Source organism: Gadus chalcogrammus, chromosome 9 (genome assembly GCF_026213295.1).
Source record: "Gadus chalcogrammus isolate NIFS_2021 chromosome 9, NIFS_Gcha_1.0, whole genome shotgun sequence".
Classification (NCBI taxonomy): Eukaryota; Metazoa; Chordata; class Actinopteri; order Gadiformes; family Gadidae; genus Gadus; species Gadus chalcogrammus.
This window is the reverse complement of record NC_079420.1, coordinates 23090461-23117961: the sequence shown is the minus strand read 5'-3', so window position 1 is coordinate 23117961 and position 27501 is coordinate 23090461. Positions and strand designations below refer to the sequence as shown.

The following is a 27501-nucleotide window of genomic DNA, read 5'->3' as shown; positions in this document are numbered from 1 at the left end:
CTACTATTTGGAGTTCCCCAAGTCTCACCTCTAGGACCCATCCTGTACATTCTATACATCAAACAGTTACAGAAGATAGCAGAGAAATACGGTCTCAGTATACAACTCTATGCGGATGATTCCCAGTTGTATATATCATTCCACCCAATGAGACCTACTGAACTCTGTGATATTACAGCAAGGATCAACAACTGTCTATCAGAGATAAAAACCTGGATGATTGAGAACTTCATGAAACTCAATGAAAGCAAGACGGAGTTGCTCGTGATGGGTAAGCCGCTTGTTCTCAAGAAACACAACCTTGAAGTAAAGATACAGTTTGGTGACACTAACATCACACCAACTATCTGTAAAGGAGACAGCTGGAAAAGCCTGGGTGTTCTCTTGGATGCATCACTGAACATGGAGAGACAAGTCAACAATGTCAAGCAGAAGTGCAGCTGGGATATGACAAACCTCAGAACCATCAGACGGTACCTTGATGAGAAGGTGAAACTCATGCTGATCAAGCAGCTAATCATCTCTAAGCTTGATTACTGTAACGCTCTGTACATGAATCTCACGAAGACAAGGCTTAGGAAACTCAAATCAGCGTTGAACACAGGTGTACGTTTCATCTATGACATCACAGATATGAACGTTGCCCTCACTCCTTACTACAAGAAGGCTCACATCCTCCCAATTGAACAACAGATATTTTTCAAAGTATGTCTTCTCTGCTTTAAAGTAGTGAATGGGGTTGCCCCAGTGTATCTCCAGGAGCTTGTCACAATGAGTAGTAATGATCCGACCTTGAGGGAGTCAAGACTTCGTCCGGCTGATGTCGTTCAGATGAAGCTACCAAAGATCCCCAAGCTGAAAGCAACAAACAGGCGCTTCAGTAACTATGCACCAGAAGCCTGGAACTCACTTCCATCTAGATTGAGAAAGATTGATAATATCAGCATTTTTAAGGGCCAATTGAAAATTGTTCTTTTTGAACATCTGTAGGCGTACTTTCATGTTTCCTACTTGAAACAGTTTATCTGTCTTCCATGGAGTGCTATATATTTGCTTCTACCATATGTTTTTGTTAAAGTTAGGAGTGTAGAGCCGCCCTGACATGGGCAATATTCTGTCTATTTTATAGTAAGTCTATTGTTGCAGATGGGCGGGATATAAATATTTTGTTTTGTTTCGTTTCGTTTCGTATATCATATGTTATATCATATAATAGGGCCCCTAGAGCTGATTTTGTTAAGAATGTCACGGTTAATTAAGTTATAATAAATAGATAAATATATAATTATATGGCTAAAAAATAACATGCAAACGCATAAATAAATATCAATAAATATCTCAATAAAGACTATAAATCTTAATTAAGCAGGTTTGAATTTGAATGTCTGTTGCTCCTAACTTCTATCGTAGCTGCACAGGACAATATTCCGAATGAGTCAGTTACCAAACAGCAAGTGTAAACGGCCCTCATCAGCCCTCATGGTGGTCGTTAAAGGTCATCCCTTTAACAGCACATCCAGATACCCGTTGCACTAGAAAGGCTCTAGGAAATCATTCAACCCGTGCATATTGTTGAAGGAGCCTGTAAGTGGACTGTGAAAAGCCCAACGACAGCTCAACAGAGTCTAACTGGATTACAGTGGATAGCTTCCCAAATGCTCTAAAGGAGACGCTGATGGGAAAATGCTGATGTGCCCTTTCGCACATTTCATGGAGAGGGAAGCTCCACGGCCAATCAGAACCCCCTCCACCGTTAGTCAGAGGTAATCACCGACCGGACCTCCACAGCACAGAGGTCATCACTCTGCTGCCGGGACCGCAGGGCGGGAGGGGTTGACGGAGGAGTGGGGTGGGCGGAGGAGAGGGGTGGGGTGGACAGGGAGTGGTGGTTTCGGGGTGGTGCGGGGAGGGTAGACGATGGACAGGCTGACACCCAGCGAGGCGTCAGAAAGGTGTGGAGAACACATTGGTATTGGCCTCTCACTAGGCAGTGTGCATGTTGTGTGGTAGTCTGGTGGGGGGCAGAATGGGAAAACGACCATCGATTGATCATAGAAATCTGAAACACTGGTAGAACGGTTGGTAAATAGATCTTAAATAGGTAAAAAGAAAATGTTATTTTCCAGAACCTACTTTTGCAATTGATCAAAATGTATTGATCCAAGTGGACCGGCAGTGTATGAGCCTAATGCCGCTTGTATCCTATTTCATTAATAAAACAGATATCAATACTAGATTGGATCATTAACTAGTTGTGGCCCGATGCTGCACTTACTAGAGTCCTGATCACTCTCGAAGTCCGTGGCCCCCGAGAGAGAGGCGTTGGCCCCCAAGGAGCTCCAGGAGACAGAGTGACTGATGCTGGGGTTGTAGAGGCAGGGCCCCGCCCTCCTGGAGCCAGCGGGGGGCGCACGCTCCAGCAGGGGCTCGGAAACCCCATCTCCAGGACAGAAGGCGTACAGGTGTAGACACACACACACACACACACACACACACACACACACACACACACACACACACACACACACACACACACACACACACACACACACACACACACACACACACACACACACACACAGGAGCATACACACACACACAGGAGCATACACACACATAAACACATATATACGTGTATACCCACATAAATACTCATGCAGGCACGCACAGATGCACATGCATATGTGCACACCCACAGCCACCCACACACACACACACACACACACACACACACACACACACACACACACACACACACACACACACACACACACACACACACACACACACACACACACACACACACACATGCATGTAGCTTAGAAAGGCTAAACACATGCACTATGATTATACACTATCACTTAGAATTCCTCATTAGATAAACAGTATGCCAAAGTATAATGGTCACAACGGTGCTAATACATTATTTACATAATATGTTAACCCTCGTCTCCCCTTCCTGCTATATCCTTTTGTATATGCTCACATTGTTTACGAGACTAACATAGAGGCTGAGTTAAACAGTCAGAAGATCATCTCTAATGCAAGCGCCTTAATCACTCTCATGTTGCCTGGCTCATCCATTTTTAACACTTGTTGCAACATTCCCTTTGCCCTCTGATATTTGACACTAATGAAAAATAATACCACGCAGAAATGGCTGCTGTTTCAAAACTAACTTGCACCTTAGACGACCGCATACTGCCACTGCAAAATCTCGCAGCCATGAATGAATGAATGCATTTTTTACACGTTGCTCTAAATGTGTTCTGTGTGCGGGTGACAGATGCATCTCCACCAAAGCATTGACAAAAGTACAGCAGGGAAATTAATCACACAATCACCCAGGATCTGGCCTGTCAAAGGCAGAGTTTTTAATTTCCTTTCCTCATGCAATGCCAGCATGTAAGACCAGCCTGTAAGGCTATTCAATTAAGAATGAGGAAAACTGATATATTCAGAAGAAGTCACTTCAACATGGTGGTGATTCCTGTATAGAATCACTTATAATAAAGATTTGTATTCGGATGAGCACGTGTGTTATGATTTGAATGGCCTACATTACATCATATTTATCCTCAAGTATTCAACAACATGCCCCCCGAGGGTTTTTTCAAAGTTTGCATCCCATAATGCATCTGTAAATAAATGACCACATCTCTATATAGAAGTGTGCTGCGGTCGTGCGGGCGTCCTGCCCGTGTCTACGGTCCATGTGTTCCCGGTCGCTGTGCGGTGGTGGAGGGCGAGCCTGGCCATGTGACCCCCCCAGCCTCATTAGTCCCACAGAGGGGAGTTTACAGCCGGGCCCCGGGGGGGCCGCAGCGGAGCTTCACGCAACATGACTCACCAAACTGTGGTACAATAACAACATAACTATATATATAACCTCTACAACCTCAACATGAAGATCCCCCTCCTTGTTTCTCTGTGATTCACGGCCCGAGCGATGTATCGATTACAGCAAATGGAAGCAGGAAGCAGAGTGCGTACAGAGCAGCGGTTTCTGGTGTGGGACTCCTAGAGTCTCCCCCCCCCAAACAAAATAAAGCTTCTCTAAACCTGCATTTATTTAGCATTCAAAAAGTATCAACCTAGCCTATACTCAAAGTTATGGTCCAAGTGAATTCTCTATTTGCAGTTATTTTAAAGACCAAACCACAACTGCACCTCTTTAATAAGAACAGAATAAAAGCGTCCAAAATGTGTCAGGGTCCACAGCGTTTGCTCAATGGAGCCTGGTCATCTTGATGGTGTTAGCACCATAGATTTATATGGTTAGCTCTGTACATTATTCAGCCTTTGGACCCTGGTCATGTTGATGGTGTTAGCACCATAAACATATGTTTAGCTCTGGTGTTAGCACCATATACATATATGGTTAGCTCTGTCCATTTATCAGCTGGAGCCTAGTCATGTTGATGGTGTTAAGTGTACATTAGTCCTGATCGATTGATTAGCAGCTCAGTCTTCCTCCTATCCTCCATCATGGATTATTCATTGTGAACTAAAGGTATAGCTCTGTTGTGCTTTAAGAACCAGGCTGTGCTGGTCTGTTCTCCAGCCTCAGTGAGACAGGGAGAGAGGTTAACCCAGCCGGGATGGGGTGTCTGATACACTCAGTCAGGCTGTTAGTTTCTGCTGACTAACAACGGCAGTAGGGTAATGTATGGCAGTATAAGTATGTATATGGAGTGCAGTTTGGAAATTACAAAAAATACACTTACCAATTGTTATAACAAATATTCTCAAAGCACCACTATGCATAAACTACTATGGGCATACTATAGTCCAATTTAGAGCTATTTAATCATAGGGGTGTATTAGTATTTTGATCTGACAGCTGTAAATATACTAAAACTATTTTCTCAAAAGCGATAGGAAGAGTTTATTAATAGTTTGATATGGTTAAAAGGTGTTTGGATTAGAGCTAGAAGGTAAATATTATTTCTGTATTTTTTATTATTATTTTATAAGATTTAGTCTTTGTGTTTTCCACTGGGAAATACCCGGCAGTAGGACTATAAGTTAAAAACAGCGATGGAGAAGCAAGTGAGGTATATGATAATCAATATCCTCTTACCCACATAATTGAATATAATATTTCCTATGGGAGAAATAAGGCTACTTGTTTAATATAGTGGTATTTTAGTTGATATAAATCTACATTCATTCTTGACATGAATGCAATAAGTTGCCACTTCTCCAATTAAAACATCACTTAATAATATTACTTCACGTTCTGGAACCTCTAAATCGTAGTGAAATGACCTGCACTTAATATGGCCTATACTGTCAATAATACTGGCTAGGCCTATACACACACTAGCAAACAAGAGGACTTAGTTAAAACGGTGTCATTGGATACTGTTACTCAAACTGAACATTGTGAAATAAAGCTGCCAGCCTACCTGATAATCGGTCAAAAGCAGTTATCTCCATGGTGCGGACTCGACCAATCAGTCGATATTTGCAAACATTTACAAGCGAAACTGCAACGAACAAGATATGAGCCGTGATAAATAGAGACAACTCCTGCCATCACCCTCCCACGTTTGATGCCAAGTATTGGGCTGGACGGGGTGGAGTTTCAAACATTATCACGCGAACAATAATACAACATTTATTGAGTAGAGTATATGCTTTATGAGTATAGAAAACTTTAAAAGTTTTGACTATATGCATATTCCCAGCTACTGGCATCGAATCATAAATGTGTCAACCGGAATTCAATCCACTGTACAAAATATTACATACAATTCAATTATAATATTTTGTTAGTGTTTTGTTAGTGTAGTGGGATGTGGAAGAACCAAATCCTCAGAAAGCAAAATCACAATGAAGCAATTAATCACCAAAGATATTTCCCTGATTGCTAGTGTGTTAAGGTTGGACTGTGTCATTACAATTTCTTCCGTGTGTATATTTACCAAAATATCGGGAAATTAAGTAACCCCACAGAGCTGGAACATACTGGCAAAATTATTTTGTAGCCTCGTAAAACATAATGCTATCTTTGCGAATGATGCTAGAAAAAACGATTCAAGCACGTTACCTCTAGTCTAGAGGTAACGGTAACCGAGCAGAACGATTCACACATGTGACCACTAGAAGATTGTGTTGGACCACCGAGCAGAACGATTCACACATGTGACCGCTAGATGATGCTGTTTGACCACGTTTCAGAGAGAGGAAAAAACAAACCCTTCTTCTGAAGTTATGTTCAATATCAACGGATGCAATTTGTATTGGAGATAGATTTCAATCCAACAAATTGTCCCTATTGGAGACTTTTTGATCAAATATGAATTTTGAATAATTCTGACAGCTGTTTTAGGCAGGAGGGACTGTTTCTATTTTATTTTATGTAATTATTACTATTACGATTCAATGTTCATCGTTAACGCTCTGAATCTATCTTGAACGCTCCCCTAAGCCACTGCCTGCTGGGAAACATCTACTCAACAACTCACTGATCCACGGCTGGCTATCTGCTTCTGGATTTGTAAATGTCGACACTATTTGGCAACAGGTGTGGCCTAAAGTAGCAATAGGTTGCTTACTACCCCTCCCCATGCTATCGCTCGGGTTTTAGGTGAGTTAGTTTCATTGCTTGGTAGAGAGCTTAGCGCTGACCTAGCCTGTAGTTTAGCGTCATATACAGTGTTGCCAGATTGGGCTAGATATCCCGCCCAATCTGGCAACCCTGGCTATAGTGTTCCAATCTGCCAACACTGGTCTAATCTGGCAACACTGGTCATGCAGGCGACACAGCCTCAGCTGGAGGTCTGAGGAGACAGCGCGTCAACTGTCACCTTTTAACTGCCCTAAATACTACTCTACATACCAGATCATCTTCTGTCCCTTTCTCGACTTTCGGTAACGGGATCATCCAGAATGGGAATGTGCTTCTCCTGCTTCGGCGGGTCGGCGGACGACGCCATCCAGACTCCAGACCCAGTAAGTCAATTTCCACTTTAGAAGTTCACTTTTTTCGTGGCAAGAATAAAAAAAAGAGACATGAATCGATGGATAGGTTGAGCTTATTCTCTTCTAGATACCCTAGCCTACTGTATCATTGAACCCGTAAAGCATTGTAGCGACAGATGGACCTTTGTCTGATGCAGGAATGTGAGGAATGGCCAAAGTAGGCCTACTGGGCCAGTGTGATGGACCAGTAGAACCCTAGTTGTCCATTGTGATCGACCAGCTTCTGCTTACCTAGTATAACCCTACTGGGCCAGACTAGTGTCTCAACTCGCAGTGTTTCTGAGGATCAGTTGAACGTTTCATTACAGGAGACACGGAGACGGCAGCTGGCCGAGGCGGCAGAGAAGAGGCAGAAGGAGGTAGGATAAACACCATCCAACAGTGGGATATGGACCGTTATTTTCTGTGTGCACGGGAAAGAATGATTTGGATGTCGGGGTAAAATATCTACAATACAGCAAATGTGCCTCACCATGCGGTGGCTCATCTTCTATTATACAGAAATTCCTTATGCAAACCCGTAAGAACCATTCAAAACGTGTGTTAAGGTGAGTGGTGTTATTTGGCCAACAATATGTCTTGTCTTCTACGTTGGCTTCAAAGAGACTCGGCTGATTTCAATCACATCTTTATGCTTTGAAGCCACATTTCAATTTCAGTGTTAAATAAAAGATCAAATTGTCCATCCACACATGTTCTTGTGCTTTCAACTTTCCTGCACTCCACACTTGATCAATGAGGCGTCACATGCTTGTGCTTATACAGTATGTGCAACACTACCCACGGCTGAGTGTCTGAGCCCCAGGCCTTATTTGGCATTGATGGGCTTCTTGCGTTCTCAGTGCAACATTGTTTTAAAAGGGCCCTGTCTAAGACCTTGTGTCTTCAAATGTATGGTTCAGTGACAGTATTAGTTTTATATTGTGTCCCCAGTCGTAATGGTACTGGCTGGATTCTAAAGATTATCAATAGGTTACATTCGGGTAGTAACCATAAATTAATGTTATTGATAAGACGAGCCTACAGCCACAATTGCTCTCAGGAGTGGCACATCTAGGAAGCCTTTTGTACAGCCAGGGTTCAACAAAGGGATCTTATAACAGTGCTCTTTTAAATCCACTGCTGTCTTGCATGCGTGTTATGGCTCTTTTATGTCTCACTCTCCTTCTCTTCTTTTTCTACGTTCCCAGACAACATACAGGGGGGTCAAAAACCCCGAGGCGGTGGATAGGAAGAGGAAAAAACAAGAAGAAACAGAGAAGCAGGCCATGAGCACCTCGGTGTCTGGTGGAGGAGGAGGAGGAGGGCTGAAGGTTAGTCTGTCTGGAGGAGGAGGAGGAGGAGGAGGAGGAGGAGGAGGAGGAGGAGGAGGGGGAGGGCTGAAGGTTAGTCTGGAGGAGGAGGAGGAGGGCTGAAGGTTAGTCTCTGGAGGAGGAGGAGGAGGAGGAGGAGGAGGAAGGCTGAAGGTTAGTCTCTGGAGGAGGAGGAGGGCTGAAGGTTAGTCTCTGGAGGAGGAGGGCTGAAGGTTAGTCTCTGGAGGAGGAGGGGGAGGGCTGAAGGTTAGTCCCTCCAGTCTGGAGGAGGAGGAGGGCTGAAGGTTAGTCTCTGGAGGAGGAGGAGGAGGAGGAGGAGGAGGAGGGCTGAAGGTTAGTCCCTCCAGTCTGGAGGAGGAGGAGGAGGGCTGAAGGTTAGTCTCTGGAGGAGGAGGAGGAGGAGGAGGAGGGGGAGGGCTGAAGGTTAGTCCCTCCAGTCTGGAGGAGGAGGAGGGCTGAAGGTTAGTCTCTGGAGGAGGAGGAGGAGGAGGGCTGAAGGTTAGTCTCTAGAGGAGGAGGAGGAGGAGGGCTGAAGGTTAGTCTCTGAAGGGGGAGGAGGAGGGCTGAAGGTTAGTCTCTCCAGTCTGGAGGAGGAGGAGGGCGGAAGTTTAGTCTCTCCAGTCTGGAGGAGGAGGTGGGCTGAAGTTTAGTCTCTCCAGTCTGGAGGAGGAGGTGGGCTGAAGTTTAGTCTCTCCAGTCTGGAGGAGGAGGAGGAGAAGGAGGAGGAGGAGGAGGAGGAGGAGGGCTGATGGCTAGTCTCTCCAGTCCTCCCCGTAGGGGGGCAGGCTGACCGTCCTTATAGGAGTAGCCTTTAAAGCTTAATGCTGCTCCCACAGGGATGGTTTGTGTGGGAGCAGTACGATCAGTCCCTGTGGAAATGGGTCCAGGTCCAATGGCTGATGGCTGATTCCACACGGAAGAACCGATGTTCAACGTATACTGTTCTTCAAGTTTTGCTTATTTCCAAAACCTTACACATGTTGTTAAGCCCTTATTAGGATGGATATATATAAATACAATTCTTTGAACAAAACATTGCTCAAACGATCAGTTTCATATCTGATTATCAGTGGCTTATCTGAATGCTTTAGAAATAAAATAAAATTATACAGCACGTGAAATTTGTAATTATTGTTTTGTTAATTTATTGTTTTATTGTTATTATTTATGTCTTAAATTGTATTGGTCAAGTAAAGGGTTAAGTAAAGGCAATGTAGGTTCTTAAACGCACCACTTAGACCTTCACTGGGGTTATTGTGTATCTTGACATAAACATGCATTAAAAATGTTGACGTCATGTTTTGGTATGATCTCTCTAACCGCGGGTTCTCTGTTCAGTGGCAGGTTGGCTGAGGATCCTCTGGCCTTTGAGTTCAAACTACAGGACAGGAAGTATTGCTGCAAGATGACATGGCAGTTGTCTCTGCCGCTGTCCAACGAGTCCTTTATTTTGAGTATATATTGTTTTGCTCACCAAGCGTCTAGTAAAGTGAGGTTTAAAGAACAATCTGAAGTGAAGTCACAGCAGGACCTGACGCCGTGTGACCACATACGCCATGTTGGACTGTTGAAGGAGCTTTAACACAGGGAGGAGAATAGGAAGGAGTTTGAATGCAAGTTAAACTGATATCCTCACAGAAGTGTTGGTCAAGAAATGCAAAGAATTGTATGCTTTTCTCTGAAGAGCTCTCTATGAAATACTGGTTTGAGCTTGGCTGCTTGGCAGGTTGTCACATTTTGCTCTGGTTAACCTGTAATGGGTGTTTGCCATTTATGACATTTCTGATTATGGGTTCATTTACAAAGAGTCAGTGCATTCATGGATGATGAAGGACATTAGTAGTTAGCCCTAACAGAATTTCTCTTTAGACAAAGATGTTGCCTTTGAATGCAAATATTTTTATATAATATAGATACAAATAATAAAACTGTTAATAAAACATATTTAATTTTGGAAATCAGATAGAATTCCTAATTAAAGTTTGCCATATTTCATTGATTCACATTTTATATCAGATTATTTTGGTGTACACTTTGTAATTTAGAGTCCTCATTGAATTCACCTCCATTAGTGTTTCTATTGCTCGCTATGCATGATTTAGAAGGTTGGATTTGTCATTGAATTGTTTTATTTATGAGAAATGTTTGTATACAGTCTTTGTATACTTGATTTCATAAGGAAAACGATACGCTTTTGTCTGTGAAGTGCCACGTAGCGTGCGGATGGCCTGTGACGGAGGCATGTGTTGAATGGCACGTTGTTGCTGCTGTACTCGTCATCAGTCGAAGAAAGTATAGGAATGGAGATCAGGCAGTGAGCCTGAGTATGTATTTAATCTGACTTGCCATGCTTAACTCAGTGCTATTTATCATTTTTTAAATTATCACCTGATCCTTAAATGCTTTTGGTGCTCTTGCCATTTGGAGGTACAGGAAATGTAGGCTGTGTTTTTTGCCGCTGCATTAAATTATGTTTTACCCAATGCATCGTGTAACGTGTATTATTTCTTGCTGATAAAACAAAACGGCACCAATAAATCTGGTTGTGTATATTCATCAAGGAATGGCTGTGTTCCACACCTGGGTGGAACAGGTCCTTACAAAGGTCCCTGGGCTCGGACAAGCACTGGAGTCTAAGGTCCTGCAGTATACCATAAGTGTGTCGACCTCAACATTAAAAGGCAAATATTTTATATATTGTTGCTTCCCTACAGTCGATGGCTCAAACTTTGTCTTTTTACTAGAAACGTTTGCATTATTTTCCTTTGCCAATGCCAATTTTCCTCTGCCCACCCTTCTTTACCCTTGAGCAGTGGAAAACCTCTAGGGGTCAGCATTGCACCAGAAATAAGGCAGCCCACATGACACTAAAACGATGTTAGGGTCTTATTAAAATAACGCTGTTTAGGGAGCCTCATAAAAAATGGATAATAGGACTGCAGTGACATTTAGAAGCTGATAAACAGCAGCCTCATGAGAACAGGCCTATAGCTGATTTCTGAAGGTATATCGATGAATGTGTATAAATGCATCAAAGAGGAGAAAGGGTCAATAGGTAATCTGTAATACTGCATTTATTTTGTTAAAATGTCTCACCTTAAAGCTAAAGTAAATACAAAAATAGATACTTATTTTTAGAATTATTGGCAGAAGAAAAGTAAGAAGAGCGTCACATAATGTTGTTACGAGCCTCCCCTTTTTGCTATTCCTCCTGCTTTTTTCTCTTCTATGTCTCTCAGGTGATCCTGATTCGGTGGTGGAGCTACTACTACTATTGCCGCTACTTAAGGCGTGGCCTGTCTTCCCACACGGGTCTCTCACTATTGGCAGCTCCTGGCCGCTGGCCTTTTCGTATGGTTGTCACTTTGTCCAGAGCTGTTTTGGTTCCGTGAATGTAGGGCTGTTAGTCTGTTTTTGTGTTTCTGTTGTAAGTAGAGAGTCAAGGGAATTGTAGGTTTGGAGGAGGAACTCCTGGCTTTGACGGCCCAATGTGGCTGACCCAGGCTTCCTCCACCTTTTTTGTATTGGTTAAACAGTCCACCTGTTGTTGGGCGTTTGGGAACGACATACGTTTACTGAAGCGTCATTATTATACGACCTTTAATTCTGGTTTGTTGTTTTTTCCTGTTATGTTACTGGCCGCTGAACCGCGAGTCTTGTTATAAAGGGTGGCCCCATGTCTAAGAAAATAGAACTTCAACCCATCAAAGCCGACCCACAGAGAAACAAATTGGACTAATTGGAAATAGGTAGAAGACCCACTTTGGTTTAACGATGGTCCGATCAAATCACAGCATAAGATAACAAGGCAATACATCACTTTGGTAAATAGAGCATTAAAATGAGTGCTAGAATAGACATATTTGTAGTCTTTGAGGACCGCAGAACTAGCTTAAACTCATCATTAAAGTGTGCACCGAAAAGTTTTGCATGGTTCCAGAGAAGGCCCCACTACATCATGTGGGGCAATACTACATCATGTGGGGCAATACTATTCTTGTTGTAGAATTGTGATTCTACAACAAGAATCACAATACCCATACTGCCTCAATGGTCATGAAACCTGAATAGCAGATGACATTGATACCAGGCCTCGAACGTCCATGAGCTCCATCAGACCCCCCCGCTCCTCAGAAGGAGACGTGGGTTCACATGAGTCACCCTTTACACCTTGTCTCTCCTGGCTCATCTAAACGCTTTCTCTTCTGCAGCCATGGAGGAATCCATCCACCTGCAGCCACCTTTGAACCTCAACACAGAGTGGCACCGTCACGGGTCCTCCCAGAGGTCCTCCACACCCGCCCGGCGCTCACTTCTTGCTGCGGTAGTGGGCCGCCACCACCAGATAGCTGTCGGGGCCCAGGTCCTTGATCATGGGGGTCCGGCCGCTGGTGACCGGCGAGGTTTTGCCCTCCACCCGGGAGATCTGGAGCATGCGACACGGGTCGTGCTTCAGCAGGTAGCTCTCGAAGGTCTCCCAGCCTCCGCCCACGCGCACCATCACATGCTTGTTGTTCAGCATCTGAAGGAAGGCGGCAGGGCCGAGAGGGATGGAGACGGTCACAGAGGGTGGTCACTTATTTTAAGGCGTTGTGTTCTTCCTGTGCCTGCCTTGGCTAATGAGAAACAGTTTTTTTATCTTTACCTTGAGATATCACATGTTGCCTATTGTGGCGGCCAGCTCTACAGGCTAGCCTGGGCTATGAACATTGCCAGTCTGTGGTTACATCTCGCTGAGCGCCGATGATGTCATAGACCTCTCTACCCCCCTCCCCCGCCCCGTGGTATAATTATCACATGCTGCTAATCAACTCATTGGAGATCTCAGACACATATTCACTGACAAATTTTTGTCAGAGAGACGTTTTTATTGCAGATCGTCACCTTCCTATAAAGGCTTGAATTAGCCCTCAATGTCTATAATACCGTTCCCGTTCTTTTTATTACCAATAAACTCTAACTCGAGATCAAGGGTTTCACTTCAACATAATGTGTGTAATTGATAACTAAATAGGTTTAACCCCTACCTCCTGAATCAGGGTTAACATCATGCATTAGGCTACTTAATGCATGCTAGACCTTCTGTTGGGTACCAGGGAACCGTCTTCAGAGCCTGGATGAATGGCAGGCGATGTAAAATATGTCTGCTCTCTCCCTCGTATACTTTGAATATAAACCATGTTTCTTCAACATGTATGCTTGTCAAAGGCACATCATCTTTGAAGCTAGCACACCGCTACTATGACGCGGTAACATAGCTTCCGCATGCTGTTGTAAAACCCTTACGGACACCTGCAACGGTGATGTTCGAAGAGGACTGACTGATAGACTCCATCAACGGATTGAGAGGAGGAAGGGCCGCACAGCTAACTTGTTGACAGCTAACCGCCTCCCCCACGCTGGTCAGAAAACCAAGGTGTCCCCCAATCTAGCAGCCCCCTATCAAACATTCATAACGCCTCCGAGAGGAATCAATTCAGAGGGCAGAGGCAGGGCAGTGATCCAATCAGCATGGCCTGCTAGCCCCCCTCCCCCCGCCCCGCAGCCCGAGGCTCTGTGACTGGGGACGTAATGGCTCGGTGTCGGGGACAGCTTTCAATCAGCCAGCTATCGGACTCACGGCTCCCCCGGAGAGCCAGGACTAGGTCTGTTGCGACACCCAGGAGAGGGCCCTGGCCTGGGGCCCCTCCCAACCCTAAACAGGCTGCTGTTCTCCTGCCTCTTTGTTCTAGGTACAAATATCTCATTTATTCCCACAAGCAGGCGGGTCAGCCCTCAGACTCAACCTTCATGGGACACGGGGGCAGCCTGGGACCGGGCTGCATGCCTCGGTGCTGTGGAGGTACTTCTGGGCGCTACCGCCATTTGAGGAATTTTAATTAAGGCATCTTCCACATTATGAGGCGAGAGACATGGAGAGACTGGGAAGAATGCAGGGGAGGAGGAGGAGGGGAGGGGGTCGCTTTGATCTGGTAGAATGATGAGCCTCAGACGCACATCACACATTTATATAATTTGTCCTTGGTTGCCCAGCAACAAACAGAAGACTGGAAATTTCCCACCCTTTAAATTAACCAACACGATTTTTTATTTATTATTACAAAAATGTGCAAGTCTCGGTTGCAAGTTGCAAGTCTCTAACTGGAATAATTACGCCAATATAATTATTTTGTAACAATGGTCAGCAGGTTTTTAAAAAAGGTGTGCAGCCCCACCTTCCACTGAGAGCTGTTGTATAGTACAGCTAACAGAGGACATCCAAGAGACTGCTCTCCTCCTTTCGACACATCCCCAACACAGGACCTGTGATTCTCCATTCCAGAAGTGTGAATCCTGCTTGTGTGTTGCCAAGTAACCAGGATCCCAGGGGTGCTAATGCTAGCTCGTTAATCTCCCTTACTCCATTTATCCTTCTCCCACACCCCTTTGTTCATTCAAAGAAACTGCACTCATGTCTTACCCACAAATTTAATCTGTGTAATGACAGGTTGTCAGTATTCTGTGATATGGTTGATAATCTATAAGAAAGATGCCTAATCTGGGGAGATGGTTTAACCCTCCTGTTTAACGTCGAAATGACATTATGTTTTGTGAGAACCGAGATTTCTAGAATATCATTCATAGTTAATGAGATTTCACTTGTTGGAGAAACAATGGATTGGTTTTCAGCTTTCATACTGGGCACACATGTATTACACACATATTCTATACTGTGTAGAACGTACAGCTTGTGTACCCACCCGTATAAAGAGCACCTTCTCGCCCACGCGGTAGCGGCCTTGAGACTGCCTCTCCACACAGAATCGATTGGTACATTTGCAGGGGGGATCCTCAGAAATATGTTTCACCTAAAAAAAACATAACACGAACACACAGGCACACACACACACACACACAAAAACACATACACAGACCGACACCCACACAGCATATTTCAGTCGAACCACTCCAATGTATTGTAGGAAAGCCTAAACAACATCTTGCACAAACATATACAGTATATATTTATATATATTCCTGATACATTTTTGACTGGTCCAAATTTGGAAACGCGCCCATCGGAGCAGGAGGTGCTGACTTACTGCATCATCCAGCAGCTTGCCTGTGCTCTTCTTGCTGGCGGTGGATTTATTTGGAGCGGGGGAGGGGGACGAAGACGAGGACGGCGAGGAGGAGAGGGGCGGCTCTGGGGACACAGGTGATGGAGGAGGGGGAGGGGCTTTCTCCTCCAGCTCAATCTCTTTCTCCAGCTGAATGAGTCCTGGTGGTTCTACTTTGTACCTGGGGCAGGACGGGCAACATATAATAATAATATCATTATTATATAGCACCTTTAAAAACAATGGTTTACAAAATGCTTTGACATAAGAAATTTAGGAAGAGAATAAAAAGACGGCATCACGTAAAAGCAAGTCTATAAAAATGTGTTTTAAGAAGTGATTTAAAAGAGGTTACTGGTTCAGCAAGCCTTATCTCCGCGGGCAGGTCGTTCCAAAGCCGAGGCAGCCTGGTGGAGAGGGCCCGATCACCTCTAGTCTAGAGCCTCGACCTTGGAACAGTTAGGAGGGCCTCGCCCGCGGATCTAAGGCTGTGAACAGGCTCATGCATGTCTGTGATGTACTCAGGGGCTAGTCCTCGACGAGCCTTAAAAGTGATCAATAAAATCTTAAAATTGATTCTAAAACAGACAGGGAGCCAGTGCAAAGAAGCTGAGACAGGAGTGATGTGATGTCGTCTGTTAGAACCAGTGAGAAGCCTAGCTGATGAATTCTGAACCAACTGGAGGTGCAAGTGATTAGTGGTTGATGCCGGTTAACAGAGAGTTGCGGTAGTCTAGACGAGAGAATATCAGGGCATGGATTACCTTTTCAAGGTCGGGTTGTGATAGAAAATGTTAAAAAAGGGCTGTACAACTTTGTTAATGTGAGGGATGAAAGTGAAGTCTGAATCTAAAATGACATCTAAGTTTCTGGCAGTTTGCTTGATATTATTGGAAAATGGACCGAGACTGATGGGACTGGTGATGGTGGTAGGCAGGTTGAAAAGTAGTATTTCAGATTTGGAGTTGTTGAGTTGGAGGAAAATATGAGCGGTTCTAAAACAGCAGCCAGGCTTCTCGGATCGTTTGGACTCAGCAGGAGACATCTTTGTGTCGTCAGCATAGCAGTGAAAAGAAAGCTTGTTCCGCTGGATAATTTGGTCGAGTAGGAGCATATATATTGAAAATAAAATAGGACCTAAAATGGAACCCTGCAGTACACCATAGGCTATTTGTGTTGTAGGGGAAGATTGGTTGCCGATGGTGACCACACAGGTTCTGTTAAAAAGATAATAATCAAACCAATCAAGTGCAGTATCCCTGATACCAACAAAATATTTTAAAAAAGTTATTAAAATTGAGTGATCTATAGTGTCGAAAGCGGCACTTAGGTCTAAAAGAATAAAAATTGCACTCTCTCCTATGTCAGTAGTTATAAGTAGGTCATTGGTAACCTTGAGGAGGGCAGTTTCAGTGCTGTGCAAAGCTCTAAAACAGGACTGAAATTTAATTGGTACCATAAAAGATAAAAGTTGGGAGGAAACAAACAAGTGTCTCTACTGGTGGATAAAATGCTATCTGGAGGGGTGATCTGCTGCCTAATAAAATCAACTTTGTCTTTAAAAAACTGTAAAAACTCCTCACAGGTCTCATGTGTAGCATCATTAAAATAATAATTTGGGCTGAGACCACTGAATAAAACCAAATCTAGTGTATGACCTTTAGAGTGAGTGGGTTCATTCACGGCTTGGGTGAGATTAAAATAATCGAAAACATCTAAACAATCTGTGATAAAACCCTGAGTGGGACTGCAGACAAAGGTGTTAAAATCACCTAAAATAAGAACTCTGTCAAATTTAGACATAAAATAGGATCAAAACTCTGAAAACTCCTGGATAAAAACACTTTTCGGTTTTGGGGGTCTGTAAATTATAAGGATTTATTGAGTGTATCCTCAAACCAAGATGTTCAAATAAATTAAAAGCATTATATACAACAGGAGTGCATTAAAAGGATTTCTGAAAATGACAGCAACCCCCCCCCCCCCCCCCAATCGTAGAGTGTGCCAGGTTTCGGTGATAATAAAAAAAAAGTCCAATATTTTAAAAGTAATAAAATCATGAGATAATAAGGACTTATTGTTCAAGGAACGCACATTTAAAAGACAGAAGTACACTGGAGAGGGGGAACAGTTGCTGGCGTGTGACTGGAGATTTTTCAGACGGATTTGAATTATATTTGCAGGGTTAAAATTGACTGCACATGGCTGTATAGAGTTATTTCTATGTGTGATTATGACAGGAATTGGAAGATAAATGCTTGCATTGTTTTTGTTAGGGATGAGTGAATCAACAAACAACGTAAAACAACACAAACATCACATGTCATAATGTTTTATAATTTGAATTATATTTATAATATAAATCTTAATCCTTAACAACGTCCATATCTTACCTTGAGGCTATCCTACCCAGCTCTAGGAGACAGAGGCACACCTCCCTTGGCTGCTTGTGGAGAACTACAGAGGAGAGAGGAAGTCTTACAACAGCACAGCGCCATGGATGTACTCTTTATCCCTGTCCTATCAAATGGGATCGGAGGGATGGTTGAATGAATGGTTCTTTAATGGCGAAGCATTGCAGTGATGACATGGGCAATAAAAAACACCTAATAGTTGTTCCGAAGAACCTCATGCATACACACACTATCTGAAGAGAGTGTACCCCACTCCAGCTGTCTGGGCGGGGGTGAGCGTTTAGACATGGAGGGTGATCTCCCTGCTGGCATCTAGGCGGTGGGAGGGAGGGGGATGGAGGATGTATGAAGCATGTGAGAGAGCGCACACCATGCCTTATGGAGAGAGGGTCGCTAACCTTGTGTCGTAACGTCTACCGTTGTACCGAAACTTCCATCCAAAGAAAGTAAAGGCAGAACGAGGAGAGAGAGATGCAGGTTTATGTAGATGTTTGTATATCTAAATAACAAGGACTACTAAAGACAAATAAACAAAGTGACATTTAAAAGAGTAAGAATTATAACATGTAGTGTATACATTTTATATTGATAATAATTGCATATCATATATTATATTTTCCAATCATTAAAAAGTCCAGTGGCTCTTTTTGTGGTATACGTCATTAAACCATGTTTTGATTTGATGAACAAATAAAAAACAGCTGTGTGCACCATGGTACAGACTCTTGCCTGCACACACTTCTAATTGAGGACATTGTTCGCCAAACAATGGTTCAAGGTTGTACAGAGCATACAAGCATTGGACACATTCAATGTTATCTTTAATAAAAACAGAAATGAGAGCAGAGAGTTGGAATCTTTTGCGGTATTTGCTGATTTTCCTTAAACCCATAACTGTAAAAACAGAAGTTATGCAGCGTAGCCTGCTCAGCGTGTCATTTGCATTCCAACAATTCCTCACTGAAACTCTTATCATTATCGTTTATATCTCATGCAAGACAATCTCCCACACTGTACTGATTGTACAGCGTAAAGCTGTAACTCTCCCATACTGTACTGATTTTTCAACGTAACTGTATGCATATCGGTATTCCCAAGCTGAACAGAACGCATAAATCACATCCCTGCAGCAGGTCAAACCGAATCCTAGAAGATACAGAGAGCATGGAGATGTGAAACAGACCCACATTTGCATACGAGTGGCCCACATTTCCACTCACTCACACACTATAATGTGTATCTGTGGGTTGCTTCCATCTGATGGAGGGCTACCATGTGCTAGAGTGGTCCCAGTGGAGCGGCTTGTGGTGCATTGGGCGTCTGAATCACAACAAGCCGATGATAGCCTCGGTCTCCTCTCTGCCAGAGAGGCAGCGGGGAGGGGGGACGGGGGGGGGGGGGCAGCGAGACACTGACATATAGACGATGGGTCCCACTACATGTTTAATCAGGCCAATAAAATCTTTTTATTATTACACAGCAGGGCCCATTAACAGACATATCTATGTAGTGATAAAGGCATCGCTAGATCCGGAGGATAAAACCAGTGCCTAGTGTGTCAATGTTATCACACCGATGTTCACAGGTCACTTGCACAAAACGAGTCTGCATAAACAGCATCCTGATTCCCACACTGGAGCGGGCGCCAGTCGTCACACACTCACCCAGGCCCTCCGACTCAAACAGGCAGGTGTCGCCCACCCCCACCGACCGGCACCAGGCCAGGAAGTTGGCTGTGTTGTCCCTGGCGAAGAAGGAACCAGAAGGGGCACTCCGACGGCAGGGTATCCTTCTGGACGGGAGCGTCTGCTGGAGACCAGACGACGGAACGGTAGGAGATACATATTGGTGTGATGTTATAGAGCGTGTCTGGCTGTTCTGGGATCATTTTACATTCACACACAGACGGTGGCCAGTCAACCCTCCAAGGAAACAGCCAGCTCGTCAGGAGCAGTCAGGGTAAGGCGTCTCGCTCAGGGACACCTCGACAATCAGAGAGGAGAAGCTGGGGATTGAATTAGCAACCTTCCAGTTACCAGTCAACCCACTCTACCCCCTGAGCTTCTGCCGGATCCAAAGCAACTTACAGTGGATTCAGATGCATGTCCCTAATGAGCAGGTACAGAGGCAGGCGGCATACAAGTGGACTCCAAAGACTTGGGCTCAAGCCCGGAGTCATTTTACATGAACCACAGAGCTGGTAAACAGAGCCACAGACAGACCACAGCATTGTACCGTTAGTAGTGTACAGTAAACCGGGGAAATAATGAAAAGCCATTAACACCCCAAATCACCGACGGTGAGGCCCCTGCACGAGGCTTCAGCGCACACAGGGCCCTTCACTGGTTACTGCTGCAGATTTGTTCTCCAGCTGCCAAGTCTCTGGTTTCAGCTCCGAACCCAGAACCTCTCTCCCCCTCACACATCTATTTGGGAGCTGGCAGGTTTTAAAACCCATGGCCACTACACTAGGCAAAGGCCCTCCCCCACTCCCTCCTCACCCCCTGCCCTCCCCCACTCCCTCCTCAGCCCCCTGCCCTCCCCCACTCCATCCTCCCCCCCTGCCTTCCCCACGCAGTCCGTTCTGTGTGATTTACAATTCTCGGTTTGGTTTATATGCAGGATCTGTGCGTCTGTGCTCCGGGAAAGGTAGGATGAGGTAATGCTCAAAATATGCACTTATTTTTGTCTAGACATTTCTTCTCAAGCTTTCCTGGGCTATCCTGGGATCTTTGTTATAGTGTTACTTTGGATTCCTGGCTGCCAATAATAATGACGCCCACGTTGACATGCAAACACACACACCTCCTCCTCGGATTGTAAGTAATAATGTTATTATGGGTGCTGAGCAAGCTTACTCCCTGCCATCTTGGCATGGGTGATTATTGAATTTAACCCCTATAGCCTCTGTGAGACGTTCAATTGGACTGGATGGGAACCAACAGCGGCAGCTATGTAAGGAAAACGTATGGAAATATTATAGCTTGGTCAACCAGACTGGAATAGTCAAGATCTGATATGATGGCTACTGCACATTCACAATAGACTCCATCAGACCTTAGATTTATGATAATAGCTAGTTGTGAGTAATGACCTTGACAGTGGGTGATATGCCACTAACATGGTGGCAGTCCCAACTCATACAATTATATTTGTACACTGTAGATTTAGGCAAAAGTACAGGCAAGATATAACGTTCAAAAAATGTTCATTCATATTTTATATTTCGTCTATGTTGGAATATCTCCATGTATCTATGATATCATAATGTAACATCAAAGTTATGTTGTACATAATTGTGCCATACTAGTATGTCTAGCATTTTTAAACTAAATGCATGCTTATAAAGCACCCTCAGTAAAGCATTAAATGACACGATCACATGGTCTTCCAAACAATAATTTGAAAGAGAAATATTCAATAAAAGTATAAGGTCAAACAGAAGACCTTTTAGGGGTCCAAGATGTCATGTTGTGTGGTCAGACAGTCGGTTCAACACACAACAGTCGGTTCAGTAAGAAACCAGCATAATGCAGTATACAACATACTGCAATTAGTTGACCAAGCAGAAACCAGAAAACAATCCAACATCTTGGATAGAGAGCAAAACATCCTGTTTGTTCCGAAACAACATAGAATCATTTTACTTTGATATTGCAAATAGCCCAACCAAGAACTGCCCACCCCCGTTGTGCTGCTTTAAACACGTCAGAGATCCGTCTCCCGTTGAAAACAAGCTGGTTTCACAGACTGTTTTCTCTGAGGCTGTCTTGCGCCTAGGGAGACTCTCTCATGGTTCCTCCCTGCCTCCCTCCTCTCTCAGAAATCAATAGGATCCTCTATGTCGATGGATCCTCCTCCGTCCCACGGCCATTGACCTCAAGTATTTCCACACATCTGTGCTGCTGCGCTCACACTGGGATCAGGAGACCCAGCCTCAACAGCAGAGCGGGGGCCCTGGTGTAAACAGCCAGCCTCTCCCCCCAGGAGCCACCAAACCCTCCTACATTCACATTTACATTTAGGGCATTTAGCAGACGCTTTTATCCAAAACAGTTAAGTGCGTTTGTCAGAAGGAGGTGAAACAACAATATATCGCTGTCGGTACGGTAAGGATGTTCATAGAACCAAGTGCCAAGCACTAATAATCGCAAGGCAGAACCACGGCTTGTGTATCGAGCCTATGCAGACTTGAACCAATAAGAGAGGTATAAAGCCAGAGTTGTGAATTATAAATGATTTATAATGTATTTTATGGTGTGGTGTGCGTAGCCTGAGCCCTCAGCCGAGTGGTGCCAGACGAATAACGCGGTACGATATTTTTTATTGGATACTGAGGTTGAATCACAAATGGATATGCGCAGGAAAGATTTGCTTCAACTATTCACCACATGTTCATTATTTACATTGTGAGTCGTGTGTTTATTTATAATTCATTTTATATCATTATAAGGCGAACTAAAGAAAATAGCTCTGTGTTTATAAGCCTGAGGGGGTTCAAGGTGTTTACGGAGCACGATCAATATAAACTGTACCAAAAATAAAAATAGCTTACATTATTGATACCGTATACACAATATTGAAAAGAACACATTCGTTCAACAATGTCAATAATGCTTATCGGTCTCAGTGTATGAATATCACCCAGTAGGGCGCTTTACAGCGCTGGATATACACACACACACACACACACACACACACACACACACACACACACACACACACACACACACACACACACACACACACACACACACACACACACACACACACACACACACACTAAATCATGTAAAGCAATGTCAGTGTCCTAAAAAGCGCTGTATAATTGCAGTTACTTGTTACCTTGTTGATCCCATGGGCATCAGTGTTCTGCCTGAACTTCTCCTGCAGGGTCTCAGCCAGCTGACAGAGCAGGACCCCGTTGTCCAGGCGATCCATAAAGCTCTCCCCCGTTATCTCCACACCTGTACAGGTTACAGGGAGAGACAAACCAAGCCAACTGATGGTCAGATAACATATACCAGAGAGTCCCTTAATGATTGAATCACCTTGTAATCACAATAATAATCAACCGATTGTATTCACACCCCGTCTGAGAACGTCATTTGATAGGTGAGCCTGATCTAAGGTGACCTGTGCGCTTCACACCGTCCTGAACAAACACCCAGAGCCCTGACATGAGCTTACCATGCGTCTACAGCGCCCAGCACCTCACGCCAACACATGACTGAAGCAGAACTGTAGATCTTATGACAACATGCCTCAGAGTCACAGAGACGGATTCATTAGAGGCAGCTCTCCATTCTGCTCTGCACAGTAACGCTGTCCCTGCGCTCACACAGCTCCCAGATAGATGGGTGATCAACATGTGCTGTCCAGTTGACCGGCTTCCAGACGGCCATTCCTTCAGCGTTAGCTCATGCTGAAATAGGAGGTGCTGGTAGGTGTAGCTGTGGAAACAAACTAGGGGGTGGGGGGGATTTTTTTGGTTTCTTCATCTCCTTTCTCCTCGGTATTGGAGGAGGGGGCTAGGGGCACGGGCCTTTAATGAGTTCCAAATGTGGTGATCCGGGCCAAAAATGAAGAAGGGAAAAGGGGGATTGAAAGCTTGAGGAATATGCTGCTGTCTCGTATCATGGAGGCCCTGTGTGTCTGAGTGAACCGGGAGAATATATTCCAGTAGCTCTCAACACACAATGCACAGCATTTGTCAGACTGTGTATACTACTATAAATGACATTCATTGTTTGCCTCACAACAACATTACACTCCTTTAATGCATCTGTCATCCACTCAAATAGCACAGCCAACAACATTCCTCCTCCCCCCCCCCCCCCCCACCACCTCTCTCCATTGTAAAGCTTCACTTGTTAGAATTTTGACAGACACCTCCCAAGTCCAGGTCCCATCTGTCACAACATGAGCTGAGGCTGCTGTTGGATGAGGATCCTGAAAGTCGGTGTTGTTGTTGTAAATCGTAACAGAAGAATAGAACCGTATTCCCAGTCAAACAGGGAACAGCATCTCACTCCTGTTTTCTTTATGTCTGTGATGCACCTCCAACTGGCCAACCACACACATTCATGCCTCAGCTGGCTCCAATACAAACACATAGGGTTGACAGTGGAGGGAGAGAGACAGAGGGAGAGAAAGAGAGGGAAATTAAAAGCCAAGCCAATATCGTATGTTAACCAAAAACAACCTCATAGGTTTCTATTCGCACGTAACCAAGTTGAGCTACAATCGAATAGTTCACAGTTAGCCAGTGAGCTAACTGTGAAAATATGTGAGCTGTTGTCTGGGCTTTGAAGACGTTTCTTTTATTTTATTATTTTATTATTATTGATATGTCTGTATTTGTGAGTGCATGCGTTTGTGTGTGTGTGTGTGTGTGTGTGTGTGCGTGCGTGCGTGCGTGCGTGCGTGCGTGCGTGCGTGCGTGCGTGCGTGCGAGCGTGCGTGCGTCTGTCTGTCTGTCTGTCTGTCTGTCTGTCTGTCTGTCTGTCTGTCTGTCTGTCTGCCTGCCTGCCTGTCTGTCTGTCTGTCTGTCTGTGTGTGTGTTGATCCTACCCAGGGTATGTGTGAGCCAAATGGCCAGGTCTTCCTTCATGGGCAGTAGGCTGGCCTCATGACGGCTCTCCAGCCACTGCTGGTACTGCAGCATGTCGGTGAGGCCGGGGCCCGGGGGCTGCTTCGGGCTCAGTAAGCTGCACATGGTGCCTCTCAATGTCTGAGAGGACAGAGGGACAAAGACACAGCCAGGGTTAGAGGTCTGATTCCCAGCAGGGCCACTCATGCTATGACATGTAGTCACTTACTGTACTGTCAGGATATTAAGTAACTGCAACAACAATTGACCCATACTATTTATCTTTGATCAACATCCCAGCAGTTTAGGTAGGAGCGGAGACCAGGATTATATTGTCCTTCTAGCCAAACTAAGGCCAAATTCGCCTTGGCATAAACTATAGACGCTAATGACGTGGACCACTCTCCGCTACCCATCCGCCTTGCTCTTATTAATCCCATTCTCAATAACGAAGAACTCAGACCAGCCAAGACTGACGGACCCGGGGAAAGAGTCGAGGATTGATTAAGATTACATGAGATTAACCGTAAACATTTCAACAAATGCCGTCCACAACAACGCGGCCAGGAGGTCAATTAAGCAATCAAGAGCGACGTCCATACTTAGTATGACAGATTCATTGACTGCTATGACGACAACTATAATTAAAACGAAATACATAAAAACAGATAAATGCGTAGTGTCTTATATCTGCAAGTCCCCTTGAATCTTGAATCTCTCTTCTGCTTAATGCCGAGTTAATAAGTGAATCAGTTATTGCCTGATTTTCAATAAGGTGTTGACATTTATTTGTATACTATGCTGGTTATATTTTCAGATTAAACATATTGTTTCAGAGTTAAACTCGAGGCCATTAGATGTAAAACCAAGGGGGACTGGAAAAAAACTACAATTCTACATTTTTTCTTAATTTTTACTGATGTAACTGGAGCACTGGGCCTATTTACCAAACTATATCATAATATGCAGTGGAAAAGATTACAGCTGTGTAGACTTCCTCAAGGCTTTGTGATAGCAACATAATTATTTGAAATGCTACTTGTCTCGATTCTCAAAGGAAACACATAGTTTGTTCCGTTAAGGTTTTCATTTGTAGCCTGGACTGTGAATGGCTGCTTGTTATGTTCAGTTTTAAACAGGCAGGCTTCCCGCAACGGAAGGATGCAATGCAAATGTGAATAAATCATTATTCAAACAAGGATGTGCAGTTCCTGGGTTCACCCTGGGATATTGTAACGATGAGGCTCAACCCTCGTTCTGGAACAGAGCATCAGGTCCACATATGACTCTGATCCTTTGACCTCAAGACTGCTGACCAGCAAATATGTGGGGATCTGGGGTCACCCTGGATCCCGAGACAGAATCACACTAGGTCGCCACACTGGAGACTCAGAGGAACGTTGTCTCGGAAATAAGGTAATCTTATCTTATCGCTAACAGAAAACACAACAGGCCATTGTGAAAACACCAACACACTGGGATAGGGCAGTCGCAGCCAGATGCTACATTCCCACCTTTCAAGTATGTTCTCTGGATCTCAAGGCTTAGCATGTGTGTGTTGCCGCTAACGTCCCCATGTCCTACAATGCCAGCGGAGTCTCGATTGGCAGCATGGGCTCAATCCAGTATGATCCAGATGGATGACTTTTCTCCAACTTTTGCGGTGCTACTAATTAGCACAAGTGGCGTTGTGTTCCTATTGGGTTCTTCCAGTGTTTTCTCATGCAAAGGAATCTTAGAGGAATCAAAGGATCCCAAACATATCTGGCTCCCTCTACTACTGGGTCAGGACGCATGCCTCTTTCCCATGCTTCCTAATTATTATATCTATGCAGGTCTCGTTGAATCAGAATCTCTGATTTCCGTCTTCCTCTCATTTATTTTCTCAGGGCAATCAAACCAGCATTAATCTGAGCTATTTGGCCTGAAGATGTTCAAAGGCCTGTTCAAAGCCTGTAGAAAGCAATCATAACATGGCCTAGTTGGCTCCGGATGACTCGGCAATGAGGTTATGGTGGAATCCCGACTGCTGAGTCACAGCGAGTCAAAGACACAGAGCCTGTTGTTCCTTCAGCGCTCACTACACTAATCCCTTTACTTTCACTTAACAAGATCTCAAGGCTCACTTGGTCCATCCCGGCTCTTTCAGAGTCCATACTAACTTAACTTGTATATAACCTGTACTTTTAGATAATAAAAACAATAATAATATTGAAAAGGAGAACCCGGCATTTGTATTCATATGAGTAAATCTGAATCTTTTGTTTAATTTTGTTCGTTGGTTCAGGATTTCAAAGTGTTGGAAGTCAGTCTCTGAGAAGTCAGTCTCTGAGGGGGGGGGGGGGGGGGTCATAATTCATATAGTAATAGATCATATGTTTGCATGACAGTGCAAATAAATAGGCTCTGTTGAAAACAATGGTTCTTAAATACAGTCATAAATTGAGGTTTTGCCGTTAGTTTTTGCTCAAAGAAGCAAACAATAAAACAACTTTTGTTGTGACCAATCATTTGACTTTATGTAGACTACTTGGAATATGATCAAACCATTCAAACTTCACTCAAGACTAAAGGTAAGTACAACCACTATAACTTTCAAGTGTATGTTCATGGAGTCTCTTTTATTATCCGTTTTATTTAATTTCCATAACCCGCACACCCCTTTCTGGCAGTATGGATTTTGAGGATTTGAAAGATTTGTGCATAGACCAGAGAATTAATAAAATTATAATTGTGTGTTTCAAAAGTGGTAAAGCAGAAAGAAGGATTGTCTAGAGGAGACCGCTTCTAAAAAATAAAAAAATAAATCAAGACTCTTACCCTGCAATTCAAGAGGTGGATGCAGATCTTCCGGAGCCGCGTTCCCTGTTCTCCTGGATTACAATATTCATGCTTTTCACTACACACACTTAGAGTACACTACAGTGGAAGCATTTCACAACACTGAGCCAGCGTTCAGGGAACAGCATCCACTACTGCACAGACACTCACACACACATAGCATCCACTACTGCACAGACTCTCACACACAAATGTAGCCTCCACTGCTGCAGACACCCCCGACCCGATGAGGAAACCACTGCTCATAATGG

The 27501-nt window shown here is 44.2% G+C and overlaps 2 protein-coding genes across 7 annotated transcripts; one reads left to right on the top strand and one right to left on the bottom strand.

Annotated features, from left to right (window-relative positions):
- Window positions 1-6257: 6257 nt before the first annotated feature.
- svip (small VCP interacting protein) lies at window positions 6258-10834 on the top strand. 5 transcript variants are annotated; one of them, XM_056597869.1, is made up of 5 exons: window positions 6258-6532; window positions 6897-6960; window positions 7299-7349; window positions 8181-8303; window positions 9642-10834. In XM_056597869.1, the coding sequence occupies exons 1-5, from the start codon at window positions 6510-6512 to the stop codon at window positions 9654-9656; spliced, it is 276 nt and encodes a 91-aa protein (XP_056453844.1). In that variant the 5' UTR covers window positions 6258-6509; the 3' UTR covers window positions 9657-10834. The 5 variants fall into 5 exon arrangements, with proteins under 5 accessions (XP_056453844.1, XP_056453847.1, XP_056453848.1 ...); XM_056597872.1 differs by having other exon boundaries at window positions 6260-6595; window positions 9642-10833; XM_056597873.1 differs by having other exon boundaries at window positions 6382-6532; window positions 6851-6960; window positions 9642-10833.
- On the bottom strand, window positions 10211-27490 carry LOC130388539 (growth arrest-specific protein 2). 2 transcript variants are annotated; one of them, XM_056597867.1, is made up of 8 exons: window positions 27230-27490; window positions 24391-24550; window positions 22663-22784; window positions 19482-19626; window positions 17797-17860; window positions 15386-15584; window positions 15044-15151; window positions 10211-12825 (listed from the first exon to the last, which is right to left on the bottom strand). In XM_056597867.1, exons 2-8 carry the CDS (start codon window positions 24533-24535, stop codon window positions 12613-12615), a joined length of 996 nt encoding a protein of 331 aa, XP_056453842.1. In that variant the 5' UTR covers window positions 24536-24550; window positions 27230-27490; the 3' UTR covers window positions 10211-12612. The 2 variants fall into 2 exon arrangements, with proteins under 2 accessions (XP_056453842.1, XP_056453843.1); XM_056597868.1 differs by having other exon boundaries at window positions 19482-19623.
- Between the last annotated feature and the right edge of the window lie 11 nt (window positions 27491-27501).